General features: G+C 41.9%; 1 protein-coding gene across 1 annotated transcript in view; it reads right to left on the bottom strand.

The window, feature by feature from the left end:
* Positions 1 to 12,178, bottom strand: part of Mosmo (modulator of smoothened) — a 57,311-nt gene extending 45,133 nt beyond the window's left edge. Inside the window, exon 1 of the mRNA XM_036176988.1 lies at positions 12,019 to 12,178. Within this exon, the coding sequence (XP_036032881.1) occupies positions 12,019 to 12,124 (106 nt within the window). The 5' untranslated portion in view covers positions 12,125 to 12,178. The remainder of the gene's footprint in view (positions 1 to 12,018) is intronic.

Below are 12,178 nucleotides of genomic sequence, written 5' to 3'. Positions count from 1 at the left end.
TTAAAAACTCATTATCACCTGTTATGTTCAAAACCTACTTCCTTTTTGACCATCTGGTCTATTTTATCTTTGTAGAGTAGAGATATTTCAAGGATAAATATTTCTTCCATGTGCTTAAATATAATCCTTCTGAATAGGCGCTAGAGAGATGGTTGAAAGCACCTGTTGTTCATGCAGAAAACCTGAGTTCAATTCCCAGTACCGACATGGTGGCTCACAACACTCTGTAACTCCAGTTCCAGTGGATCTGGAGTTGTCTTCTGTCCTCTGTAGGCACTAGCCATGCAAGTGATATACACACAGAAATGCAAGCAAAACATTCCTATGCATCACATAAATAAATCTAAAAAAAAATTCAGGCTGGAAAGATGGCTCAGTGATTAAGAAGAGCACTGGTTGCTTTTTGAGAGGACCTGGGTTTGATTCTCGGTCCCTACGAGGCAGCTTATTGCTATATATAATTCTAGTTCTGGGGATCCAACACCCTTTTCTGGCCTCCATAAACACCAGATGCACAGAAGGTACACAAATATACAAGTAGGCAAAACGCCCATACACATAAAATAAAAGAAATATTTTTAAATTTAAAAATCCTTCTGAATATTCAGTACAAGTTCCTTCTGAACCACAAACACTTCAATATGTTTTGTTGTGAAAATGGAAATAAGTCCAGTGATTCAGGAAATACCCATGGGAACAGCAAGGAACATTCATAGTGAGATAAAGATTAGATTTATCAAAATGATGGAAATTTATAAAGGAAATGGTCACATTTTAGATCATCTAAAAGGGGTCTGAGACTTGCCATTGCAAGTAGTGAACTGATTGACATAAGTGATCTGAACTTGGTCTATTTTTCAAAACTTCTACCATCGTCGTTAAAAGCTGAGCCAATGCTTCAAGGTAAACACTACTTCACAAACAAGAGCTAGTAACAAATTGTGCTTCCATTTTCTTCTTCTAGTCACACAACTGTACTTTTCCTCACTCCTGTTTAATCTCTGGCTATAGAATATGGATGGCCCTTAGTTGAACAGATCTATATTAAAAGTCAGCAGCTGCCTTTCTGCTCAACATACACAGCAGCAAGTGTCAAAATGCCAAATGTGACATTTTATTTATAGCTGAGTCACATAAAAAAAGTGCAGCACATTTCTAATTAAAAAAATAAATCAATTAAAGGAGCACTTCACAGAAATGTCTACTTCAAAACTAAACTGGAGTCACACACTGAAACTTTCCAGAAGCAAATCATACATGCTGGTTGGTACATGCATGCACATGCATGCACATGCACACACACACACACACACACACACACACACACACACACACACACTCTTCTGTCAACTCTGAAGCAGGCAGTCTCAAAGGAACATCATATTCTACTTGCTTGATGAAAAGCTGGCAAGTACTCAGTGTAATTTACGGTTACAGAGCAGACAGCAAGACCAGTACAGGAACATTATGGAAAAGTAACTCCTAGCCAGGCACTTCTTTATTAGACTATGGTCAAAACATGAAATTACCCAATCTGCTGTTACAAAGTGGAATGGTTTCTGTAATTATTAAGCTTTTTAGGAGCTAACTGCTTAGCAGGACAAAGAAATTCTAGGAAGTACTTAAGAAACAAACAAATAAAAAAACACCAGTAACACAAGGATGAAAGAAAACATTCTGATAACCCAAGCATCACAAGCAGGTAAAGCTGTATGAAATGACACCTACATGCTGCCACTGTGCATATGACCTGAGCTCCTGGGGATCAGAGAGGAGGGCCTAACGTTAGCATACACACACACACACACACACACACACACACACACACACACACACACAATGACCCATGTAGGTTACTTAAGTTCTGATTTAAATGCAATAACAATTTCACAAACAGCAACATTTCATTACGTGCCCAAATGTACCTTATAATGTTATATATGATGCCCACTGGCTAAGTATATGCAGTGAAGTACGGAGAAACTAAATTCACATTTGTATTAAAAAAGCTGTGGCTGGGCGGTGGTGGCGCACACCTGTAATCCCAGCACTCTGAGGCAGAGGCAGGTGGATCTCTGTGAGTTCGAGGCCAGCCTGGGCTACAGAGGTAGTCCAGGACAGGCTCCAGAGCTACAGAGAAACCCTGTCTCGAAAAACCAAAAAAAAAAAAAAAAAAAAAAAAAAAAAAAGCTGTGGACAAGAAAAAGAAATTCTTAACTCTCTCAGCCACATGATGGCCACAGCCACACCTGTAACCCAGCACCTGGGAGGTCATCCTTAGCTTGGAACACATGAAACCCTTTCTTTAAAAAACAAACAAACAAACAAACAACAACAACAACAACAACAAAAAAACAACCCACCTTGCAATCTGTCTAAAAATAATAACATAGCTAATAGTGACAATGGGATGCAACTCTGGGTTGCTTTGTTCCAAACCTGTGCATCATTCCTACAATATTTGGCTGCCTGTCACTTAGAAAATTCATTACTGTGTTCCAGATACACATAAAGCCAAGGCACTCTGGGTCTGGGTACTTACGTGTGTCCCATTGAGTTTATATTCCCACTACACTTACTGTGTAGTCCTTCTATCCAGACTGGACCCAGCTGGGGTTCAAGAATACTCAACTACAGACACACCATGCTGTCTTAAATCTCTTTTTGGAACAAGATAGGGCATAAGTAAACAAATAAGACAGATAATGCACAAGAGAACCCTCAAAAAGCCAGGTGTTTGGGCTTTCTATGTAATAGCATTAACTATGACTAATCTCCAGGCATTTGCTGTTTATCAGTCAATATGCTGATCCCTCACATACTGCATTTTCTTCCTTAATAACCATCTTTTGAGCCAGGTGGTGATGTCCCATGCCTTTAATCCAGCACTTGGGAGGCAGAAGCAGGCGGATCTCTGAATTCAAGGGCAGCCCAGCCTAGAAAGCAAGTTCTAGGACAGCCAGGGCTACACAGAGAAACCCTGTCTTGAAAAACAAAACAAAATAATTATCTTTTGAACTAAGTATATCACCTCTATTTCACAGCTGAGGGATATTACATGCCTCAAATCATGGAACTAATAAAGAGACTCCAAGAATCAAAACCTAAATCTGCCTGCCTCCAAATCTTACTGAGCCATCTTACTAGAAGGCAGAACTAAAACAAACCCTCCTTTATGAGACAGTCAAGCAGTGACAGTGGTGTAGTCACTCCAGGCTAAGGAGTGGAGGACTGATGTCTGTGACCACGGCAGGCTCCACCAACCTAGTGAATACACTGCCAGCCATCACTTGTAATCTCCTTGTTTGAATTTCTTCTTTCAACGATTTCTGGTTACTTGTGCTTCCTGTCCATGCTCTTAGTACCAATTTTTGCTACAAAACTTTCAGGCCTATTATACTGAGTCTCTGGTTATATCTCTGTTGGTACTGATAAAAAAAATGAATTCTGGAAGACCATAAAGGAAAAATCAATACTTTGCTCAGAACTTTAATCTCATATTAGGAAATCTGGTTTACACTGTGAAGTCCAGTATCAAATGATTACAAGCTTTGAGCATATTCTGTGAATACTATAGAAGACTTGTCTTTGAATTTTATCCAAAGTTCTTACTACTTGATATGTGTAAGTTCTGATAGTGTCACTTAAAAAGGAAGATTATTTTTAGTTATGTATATATGTGTATATCTGTGTGTGGGTATGTACATATGAATGCAGATGCCTGTGAGGGCCAAAAGAGGTTGTTGGATCCCCTGAAGCTATAGTCACAAGTAGTTGTGAGCCACCTGGTACAGGTGCTGGGAACTGAACTTGGGTCTTCCACAAAAAGAGCAAGTGTTCCTAACCATTGAGCAATTTTCCAGCTCCATAATTTTACTTTTAAAAAGAACAGTGGTAGACTACTTTATCATTACAGAATTTTCTTTTATCAACTAGTGAATAGGCAAATAAAAAGTAGTTTATTGCTATAACAGAGTATTACTCAATAACAAAAAGTATTTTTTAAAGTCCAATATGAATAAACTTAGTGGTTCCTTAAGGCTAGGAAGTTCAGGGTGATGGCTAAGAGGAATGAGCTTGCTTTTTGGAATAATGAAAACACTCTAAAATTGATATGGTAATACTGGTATGCAACTTTGTGAATAAACTGAAAACCACTGAATTGTATATACAAATTGAGCAAATTTTATGATTAACTTGTACCTCAGTAAAGTGGCTGGAAAGACTTTATTGGAGACAGGCTCAAAAGACTTATGAAGAAATATGGGTGCTTCTAAAGCAGAGAACACATCTTGAGGCTTCTGCTCTCTGGTGATCAGACCTTGTCTCTCTTGACAAGTCCCCATGGGACTGACAGGACACATTCTGAGTAGGCTAGCTTCAGCAGTGACGTCACAGGGTGGCTTCATGCCACATGTCTGTGAACACTGAAATTACTGCAGCTCAGAGGAAAGGCTTTGTTATTATTACTCAATAATAATTTCCCCATACTTAATAAGTGAGTCTGCTTAGGTAGGTGCGTTTTAATGTTTTAAACCAGCACATAGGCCAGGACCTACGTGTGGACATTGTGCCAGTCTCAGAGAATTGTCCATCATGCCACAGTCGCCTAGGTAAGACTTAACAATGGGGAAGATGGCAGGAACCAGAGGGAAATGACACCTTTTTTCTTAAGTCTCTCATTCCCCAAGTATCTTCCAGTCTTTAGACTTGAGGAAAAGGAAACATATCCTCATGAAATGCTGGGCATTTACTGAGTAAAACAGACAAGTTTCTATCCATGAAAGACAAAGGCAGCAGGGAGGGCATGAAGAAGGGATTGAGTGACTTCACCTGTTAGTATAAGAGACAAAACCAGGCATATGTAGCCCAGGTTTTTTTCCTGTGAAAACATTTCCCTCCAGAGGTCCTGCAGGCACAGGTTCCCACTTTGCTTAGGACTGGAGAGTTAAGTCTACATTTTGGGATCTTGTAGAAGGAAGTGCTCATCTCCAAATAAGCCAGGCATCAATATCCTCTTTATAAGTATTAACATCACATTTTAGCTCCTAATTATTTCCTCCTCAATGAATTTAAAATAGGAAAAGGGATAAAGCTGGTGACCATGTTGCCATATGCCTTGTAATCCCCGTAATCAGGATGCAGAGGCAGGACAGTTGGCTGATCTGGCTGGGCTACATAGTGAATTTGATAATCTTACAAACTTGACCAGCTCTAGAAACTGCTCAGGGACACTGCTGGTGGCCATGTCAGAGGAGCAGCAGGTTGCAATTGAAGTTCAAGGTGTCAGCCCACAGGAGGAAACTCTCTGATGGGTGAATATTGGATGGGCAAGGCCCGAGACCACAGACCCTGGAATGTCTTTGCTTCTGCTGTGCCTTGACGTGTTTGCTGCTACCATCTTTCTCTGGTATCTAATATGGTGTGAATGGGTCTGGGGAGATCCCCACTGCCTGTAATGTAGTGTGCTTATTTCATGGAAACATCCAGTTCTACTGGACATTTTTACCTGAAGATTATTATAAAGATGATTTCTTCCTAAGCTGTGCTGTCTAATTGATAATAATAATGTTAGTTTATACAGAGTTTTGATGAATAAAAATAAATGCAAGGAAGTGTCACACAGCCAGAACACATGAGTTTCTATTGAGGAGCTGTACAAACTGTGTCATAGGATAATGATTTAAAAGAAGTGAGTCCCAGTTAGCCCAGCTAGCTTAAATGCTTTTAACCTTAATGCTGAAAGATGTGTTCACAGGTTTCTGAATGCATCACAGCTGAAACAAAGCTTTGAAAATAACTTAAAGTTAGACTAAGGTGTTTTTGTCAAATAGCTTTGAGGTGAAAAACTCAAGAAAGATAATCTAAAGTTTTAGAAAGGCACATAGTTGAATGCAGAACTCTTTAAGGTCAGGGAACAAGAACAAAGCAGCCCAATTATTATGAGCTGACGCACTTTTCTTGCTAGGATTGGTTGATGGCCAAAGGTGATGATTAATTCCTTGTTCTCATTTTTGCGCTCAATCTCTTGATATAAGAAACCATTGAGAGCTGGAGAGATGGCTCATTGGTTAAGAGCACTGACAGCTCTTCCAGAGGCCCTGAGTTCAATTCCCAGCAACCACATGGTGATTCACAACCATCTGTAATGAGATCTGGTTCCCTCTTCTGGTGGGCAGGGATAAATGCAGACAGAACACTGTATACATAATAAATAAACCTTAAAAAAAAATAAAGAAAAAGAAAAAAAACTATAGATGAGTGGGTATGTACCCCAAAGATTTAAATAAGACCTGACGGATTCTTTTTCATATATAAAAGTTTAGGTTTGTGATTCCTTTAACATTCCTTATAATAGGGGACTAGAGGGATGTTTCAGCGGTTAAGAGCACTGGCTGTTCTTCCAAAGGTCCTGAGTTCAATTCCCAGCAACAACATGGTGGCTTACAACCATGAGAGCTTACAACCGTGAGATCTGGTGCCTGCAGGCATACGTGTAGGCAGAACACTGTATACATAATAAATACATAAATCTTTAAAAAAAAAGATTCCTTATAAGATTACCTTTCAAGATAAGTAATAGAGTATTTGGCCCTTTCTTTGTATCTGCACAACTGCAGATAAAAGACCTGACTGAGAAGAACACCTTGCTTGCCCACATGGGTAATCTAAAACAAGTTGCTTGGGTATGAATGTATGTGTTTTTGGGGGGATAATTTGTTTTTCACCTGTAATATGCAAAATGTTTAATCATGTAAGGAATATGGAAAACATACTGTTTTTTATTGTTTGTTTTGTATTCATTGTAATCATTCACTTGAAAAATAGAATGCATTTGTAATTCCTATATTGCCTGAAAAACTCGGTTGGGGTATATAAGCTTGGAGAAAAACAAGTATACAGTAGAAAGAAGAAGAACATAGGAAAATAAAAAAAGGAAACCATCAAGAGAGTGTGTGTCTTTTTCCCTAACCCCCTCACATAGAAAAGTCTTAGGATACACCAATGCCATGCATCCTCTCAAGCCCTGGGCAGTCTGGAGGCTAGTCCTCCAGTTGGCCATACATAGGACACATTTTTGGGCTGGTCTGTGAAGGTATTTCCAGACAGGACAGACCTTCCTCAGAGAAGGTAATACCTGAAGGACAGCCTCCATTTAGACAGGTCAGAGGAAAACAGTGTTGCCTGCCTGCCTTGCTTCCTGCTGCTGCTGCCATGGAATCCAGCCTTGGGCCTCCCAGGCCTTTGGAGCCAGTCTAGGCTGCTGAGGCATCTAGTCCTGGACCAAGCCGTTTCTCAAACTCTCGAGCATATAGATGACCACTGATGAACACCCAGACCGACATGTCGGCTGTCAGCCAGTCTAGGGCATCCCCTCTTATAACATAGATACACTGTATTGGTTCTGTCCCTTTAGAGAACCTTCCCTCATACAATAAGCTCAGGGTCAGCCTGAAGTGGATTTTGCTTCAAAAACCAGAAAGAGCAGCAGAGATGAGAGTGTCAATGTCTGGGTCCCCTCCTTCAAATACCAACATCCATTTCAACAGAGAGAAGAATAGAAATGCCTTCAGGAGCAAATGATGTAACCTTTCCTTACATACCCACTTTAGAGACTTTGGTGAGGTGTAGGGAAGAAGCTCCATCAATCTTCACAGAGAACAGCAGGCCAGTCTGTTTAAGGAGGTCACTGAAACACTTGCGGTATAGGGATACCTCCATATAGGAATCTAGAGATTTGAAATAGCTTAACTATTGGTCATGCTAAAATTTACAGCATTTGTCGGGGGGGGGGGGGGGCACAAAAAGTTTCTTTAGGGACAAAAGGAAAAGGTGACAGTGAGGTTAAGAAATGTCTAGGAAGCCCAAAGCCAACATTTGAAGACTGAAATTCAGATCTGCCTCTTTCCTATTCTGTAATCTGGCAAAAATTTGAATCCCTAAAGAATTTAATTTACTTTAAACCTCATTTAAGGCAAACAAAAACTGTAGGTAACATCTGAAGGAACAGATTCCTTCTCAGTACTCAAACTTGGCCTCCTGTATACTGGGCAAATGCACTACCACAGAACCTCTACACCACAGCCCTAGGAAAGTTTTCTTAAAAGGAACCCTGGCCACAATGATACACACACGTCATATACAACATTGAAAAACGGGGAATGTGGAAAGAACAAATTCACATCAGCCAAAAGCACAAAGCCAAAGGAATCACAGCAAGTAGTCGAAGTCTGTAGGCTTCAGATACCACACAGCACTACATAAGCAATATTGCTGTTAATGCTGAGTCCAGCAGCCAGCAAGAATCTGCCCTCCACAGAGCAGAATATGTAACTGTGTCATTCTATATACCCAGCACTAAACGTTCCTGCTTGTACTAATGGACACTGTCAAGGGTCTTTCTTGAAGTGCTTTCCCAAGGCACTTTCCTTTGCAAACACTGTTTCATTATATCTGCAGAAGCCACAGCTATCAGAACAAATGCAGGGAAGGTTCCCACAGCTAGGTAAAAATACACAGAATGTGCCCTTTCTGTATTGGACCAGTACAGAAAAGCAAACTTAAAACTCTGCCACTCCAAAGTGTGGTCTCCAATCTTCTGGCAACCCAGCTTATCAGCTGGGGTTTTGTTAAGAGACACAGACACTGAATGAAGAGCACCAAGGTTAGAGCACCAAGGAGGTGAGAAAGAAATGGAGCAAAAAGAATAATACAGAAGTGACTGAGAAAACACAAAACAAGAGGGAAGGCACCTAGCCCAAAGCTCAGGTATGTTACTCTTGATGCTTACATATTTCCAAGAACATCTAACCAAGTCATTTCCCACAGTAAAAGTTTAAGGCTTATTGTAAAATAGCAATACAAATGTCAAACACCATTTTTTGTTTGTTTGTTTTTGGTTTTTCAAGACAGGGTTTTTCTGTGTATCCCTAGCTGTCATGGAACTCCCTTTGTAGACTAGGCTGGCCTTGAACTTACAAAGATCTGACTGCCTCTGCCTCCTGAATACCACCATCACCTGGCCCAGGCACCATTTTCAATCCTTCCTGTGGATTAATGAGTTTGCCATCACTAGAAACCAAGGAAGTGGCTAACACCTTTGTTTTACCGAGGAGGAAGCCAACATGGAGAGGCTACAGGACTTGAGCCAATGCCACAACGCCAGCCAATGATGGGGCTTGGATCCAAATCCTGAGCTTTCCTTCGTTCACTACAGTGGTTTTCAAACTACACTGTGCAGATCACTTTAGCTTTCTGCTGTAGATTTTTTTTTTTTAATTTAAAGTTTGCAATAAGATGGCTGGATAGATGGCTCAGCAGTTAAGAGCACTGGCTGCTCTTCCAAATGACCCAAGTCTGATCCCCAGCACCCACACAGTAGTTCATAACCATCTGTTCCTTCAGTCTCAGAGGATCTGACAACCTCTTTTGGTCTCATCCAGTACCAGGCATACACGTAGGCAAAACACCCATAGACATAAAGTAAAATAAATTTTGAATGACTGTAATAAAACACCACAATCAAAATGTATATAGACTAAATAGAATACATTGAAGGAAATTGCTAAATTTTTGCTACCAAATGATGTCACTCGTGTGGAGACCTTGGAGTGGGGCCAGTCCCGCCACCCACATCCTAGTTGCACTTCTTGTCATTGTTCTGATGTGAAACGATGTAACTACTTTTATTTTTATATTTATCTTTTGGTTTTGCTTTTAAACTTAAGACACCATCTGTATGCTCAGGTAAAACTGCACGCTGAACATTCAAATGACTACCCAGGTCACGTGCACCTTATCAGAGGGCACCACTGCACACAGGAGTACTTCGGTGTATTCCCTCTCACCCTCCACGGCTGCGCACTAGACCCAGGGCCTCACATGCAAGGCAGGTGCCTAACAATAAGCTACAATGCCACCTTTAATTTGAACTTTTAGGGGATCTATTTCTCGACCCACTTAAGGTAAGAACTAAGAGAATTCTGAAAACTTTTCCTATTGCCTCATATTAGTCCTCTTTTAGCTACAGAATATTTAACTAAAGGATACCCTGAGGTAGCGAGGCAAACTGTTAGGTGGACAAAAATCATCTCTGAAGCGTGAGCCTTCATTTCAGCACAGACCCTCACTGCTACCCTCTGGGTCTTGTGCCCACCATCCCCTGCCACTGAGCTCTGCTACAGCAACTGTTCTCACTGTGGTCTTTAATTACATTGTGTCCACAATTGTATGACCATACACCACCTGCTGTTTGACTGACGATCCATCAGCTTTTTTCTTCACTTTTACTGTCCATACGTCAACACCTTAGCTGCTTTGTCTTTCTTTCCCTTATGTATATGAAAACCTCCAAGCTTGATGAGGCATCTATTAGATTTTTTTGTATTAGTATTTTTGATGTTTTCTTATTTCCAAGGGCATTTAGAACATTCACTACCCAGGCTACACCGGTCTCAAAGCAGCTGGCCACGACCAGAGGTCAGTGGGGCAGAGAAGGTCGTCACACTGTACATTCACAACCACTGGCATCCACAGGGTGCTGCCTAACCGTCCCTTCATCTGGCATGCCCTCTGCAGCTCTTTCCTTTTTTCAAGCATTTTCTCCAAACTTTAGACTACTGCCTTTGCCAACTCACAGCCGCCGCCGCCGCCGACTTGAACTTCCAATCTGAAAGCCTGCATTCACTCCACTCTCGCTCTTTTGAATGTGAGTGGCCTTTGCAACATCATCTCAGGAATGCGGCACCACTTCCGCTCTCGTCCCTTACATAATGTATAGTAACGGTTCCCTTCCCGAGTCTATCTGGCTAAAGACATTTCATTCACCACCGACAGGGATTCCACCTGAAAAAATCTCCTTCCAATCAGTATCTCTCAACAGTGTGACCCTTTGCTCCTAAGCAGGTAAAGCTCCAAAGACAGTCTCACAAAGGAATCATCACTACACACACATTTAGAGTAAAAACAACAGTGGTAACGAACTGTCACACACACAGCTGAAAAAACTGTCTGGAGTCAGCAACACTTTTAGAAACAGCCCACAGGTATTACAAAATTCCACATGATTCCAAAACTCCCTTTTTACTCATTACAATGAAGAGCTCTGCTAAAACTCTGCAGTCAAGAAAAGTAGAATTCTTTAGTGTTATTTTAATAACCAATAAATCTGACAGCATGATTTTGTGTCACTAGGTCTAGATTAGAGGGAGGGAGGAGGAAGCAACAAATGTCCCAGCTACAGCTTTTTTTTTTTAGAGCTAAAAATATTGCTGGATAAACTGAGAGCCCTAAGTGACACGAAACACGTTTGACAGCGTAGAGAAACATTTTATAACACATCATTTGAAGGAGCCCTGACCTTCCCACCCCTCATTCCCTTCACCTGCACTGAACAAGCAGTTCAAAAACAAGACGGTTCCTTAATTCTGAGCGGCTCTCCTGACAACTGTTTACATTAATTAAGGGTTTGGTCTCGCAGGTCTAGGTGAGAGAGACAGAGAGAGACAGAGAGAGAAGGAAAAGAGGGCTGGAGCTGAGAACCCTGCCAGCGCATTCACCTGGGATACCCTTCGGAAAGATGCCCGCCTCTTTCTTGAGGGCACCCACACGCACGCACCCGCCTCCAGCTCCAGTGTTCCAGCAGGCAATGCCGCTGGGGCTGCCTGAGATTCTAATGTGTTATTTAATATTCTAACTACTATTTAGATATCCCCCAGCATATGTGTGTGTGTGTGTGTGTGTGTGTGTGTGTGTGTGTGCACGCGCGCGTGTGCGTGAGATACGCTGGAATGAAAGATGCTCCATAAAATGAAGTTTATTATTAGTATTATTATAGCTCCCGGGCCTAAAATAAAGCAAAGATTATAACCACACACACTTCAAAGGGGAAAGGGGGAGCCACAGCTAAGCGGTCTCCACCCGCCCCCACCCCGGCTCGGACCTTTAACCCTCGGGACCGCCGACCCGGGGCTGGGGATGGGGGGACGGCCTCCCTCCCGGCCCGTGCAAGCCGCTCACCCGCCGACTCCCCGGTGTTGATCCAGTCCGGGTTGGCGATGCTGGCGATGGCGAAGATATCGGCGGCCAGAAAGAGACATCCTGAGATGATGGTCAGTTTATCCATCGCCCCGCCCCGCTCCCCCCACCCCCCACCGCAGGGCAGGCCGCGGCTTCACGC

The sequence above is a fragment of the Onychomys torridus genome, chromosome 1, assembly GCF_903995425.1.
Source record: "Onychomys torridus chromosome 1, mOncTor1.1, whole genome shotgun sequence".
In the NCBI taxonomy this organism is placed as follows: domain Eukaryota; kingdom Metazoa; phylum Chordata; class Mammalia; order Rodentia; family Cricetidae; genus Onychomys; species Onychomys torridus.
Note: the sequence above shows the minus strand (reverse complement) of the source record. Positions and strands in the feature narration are given on the sequence as shown.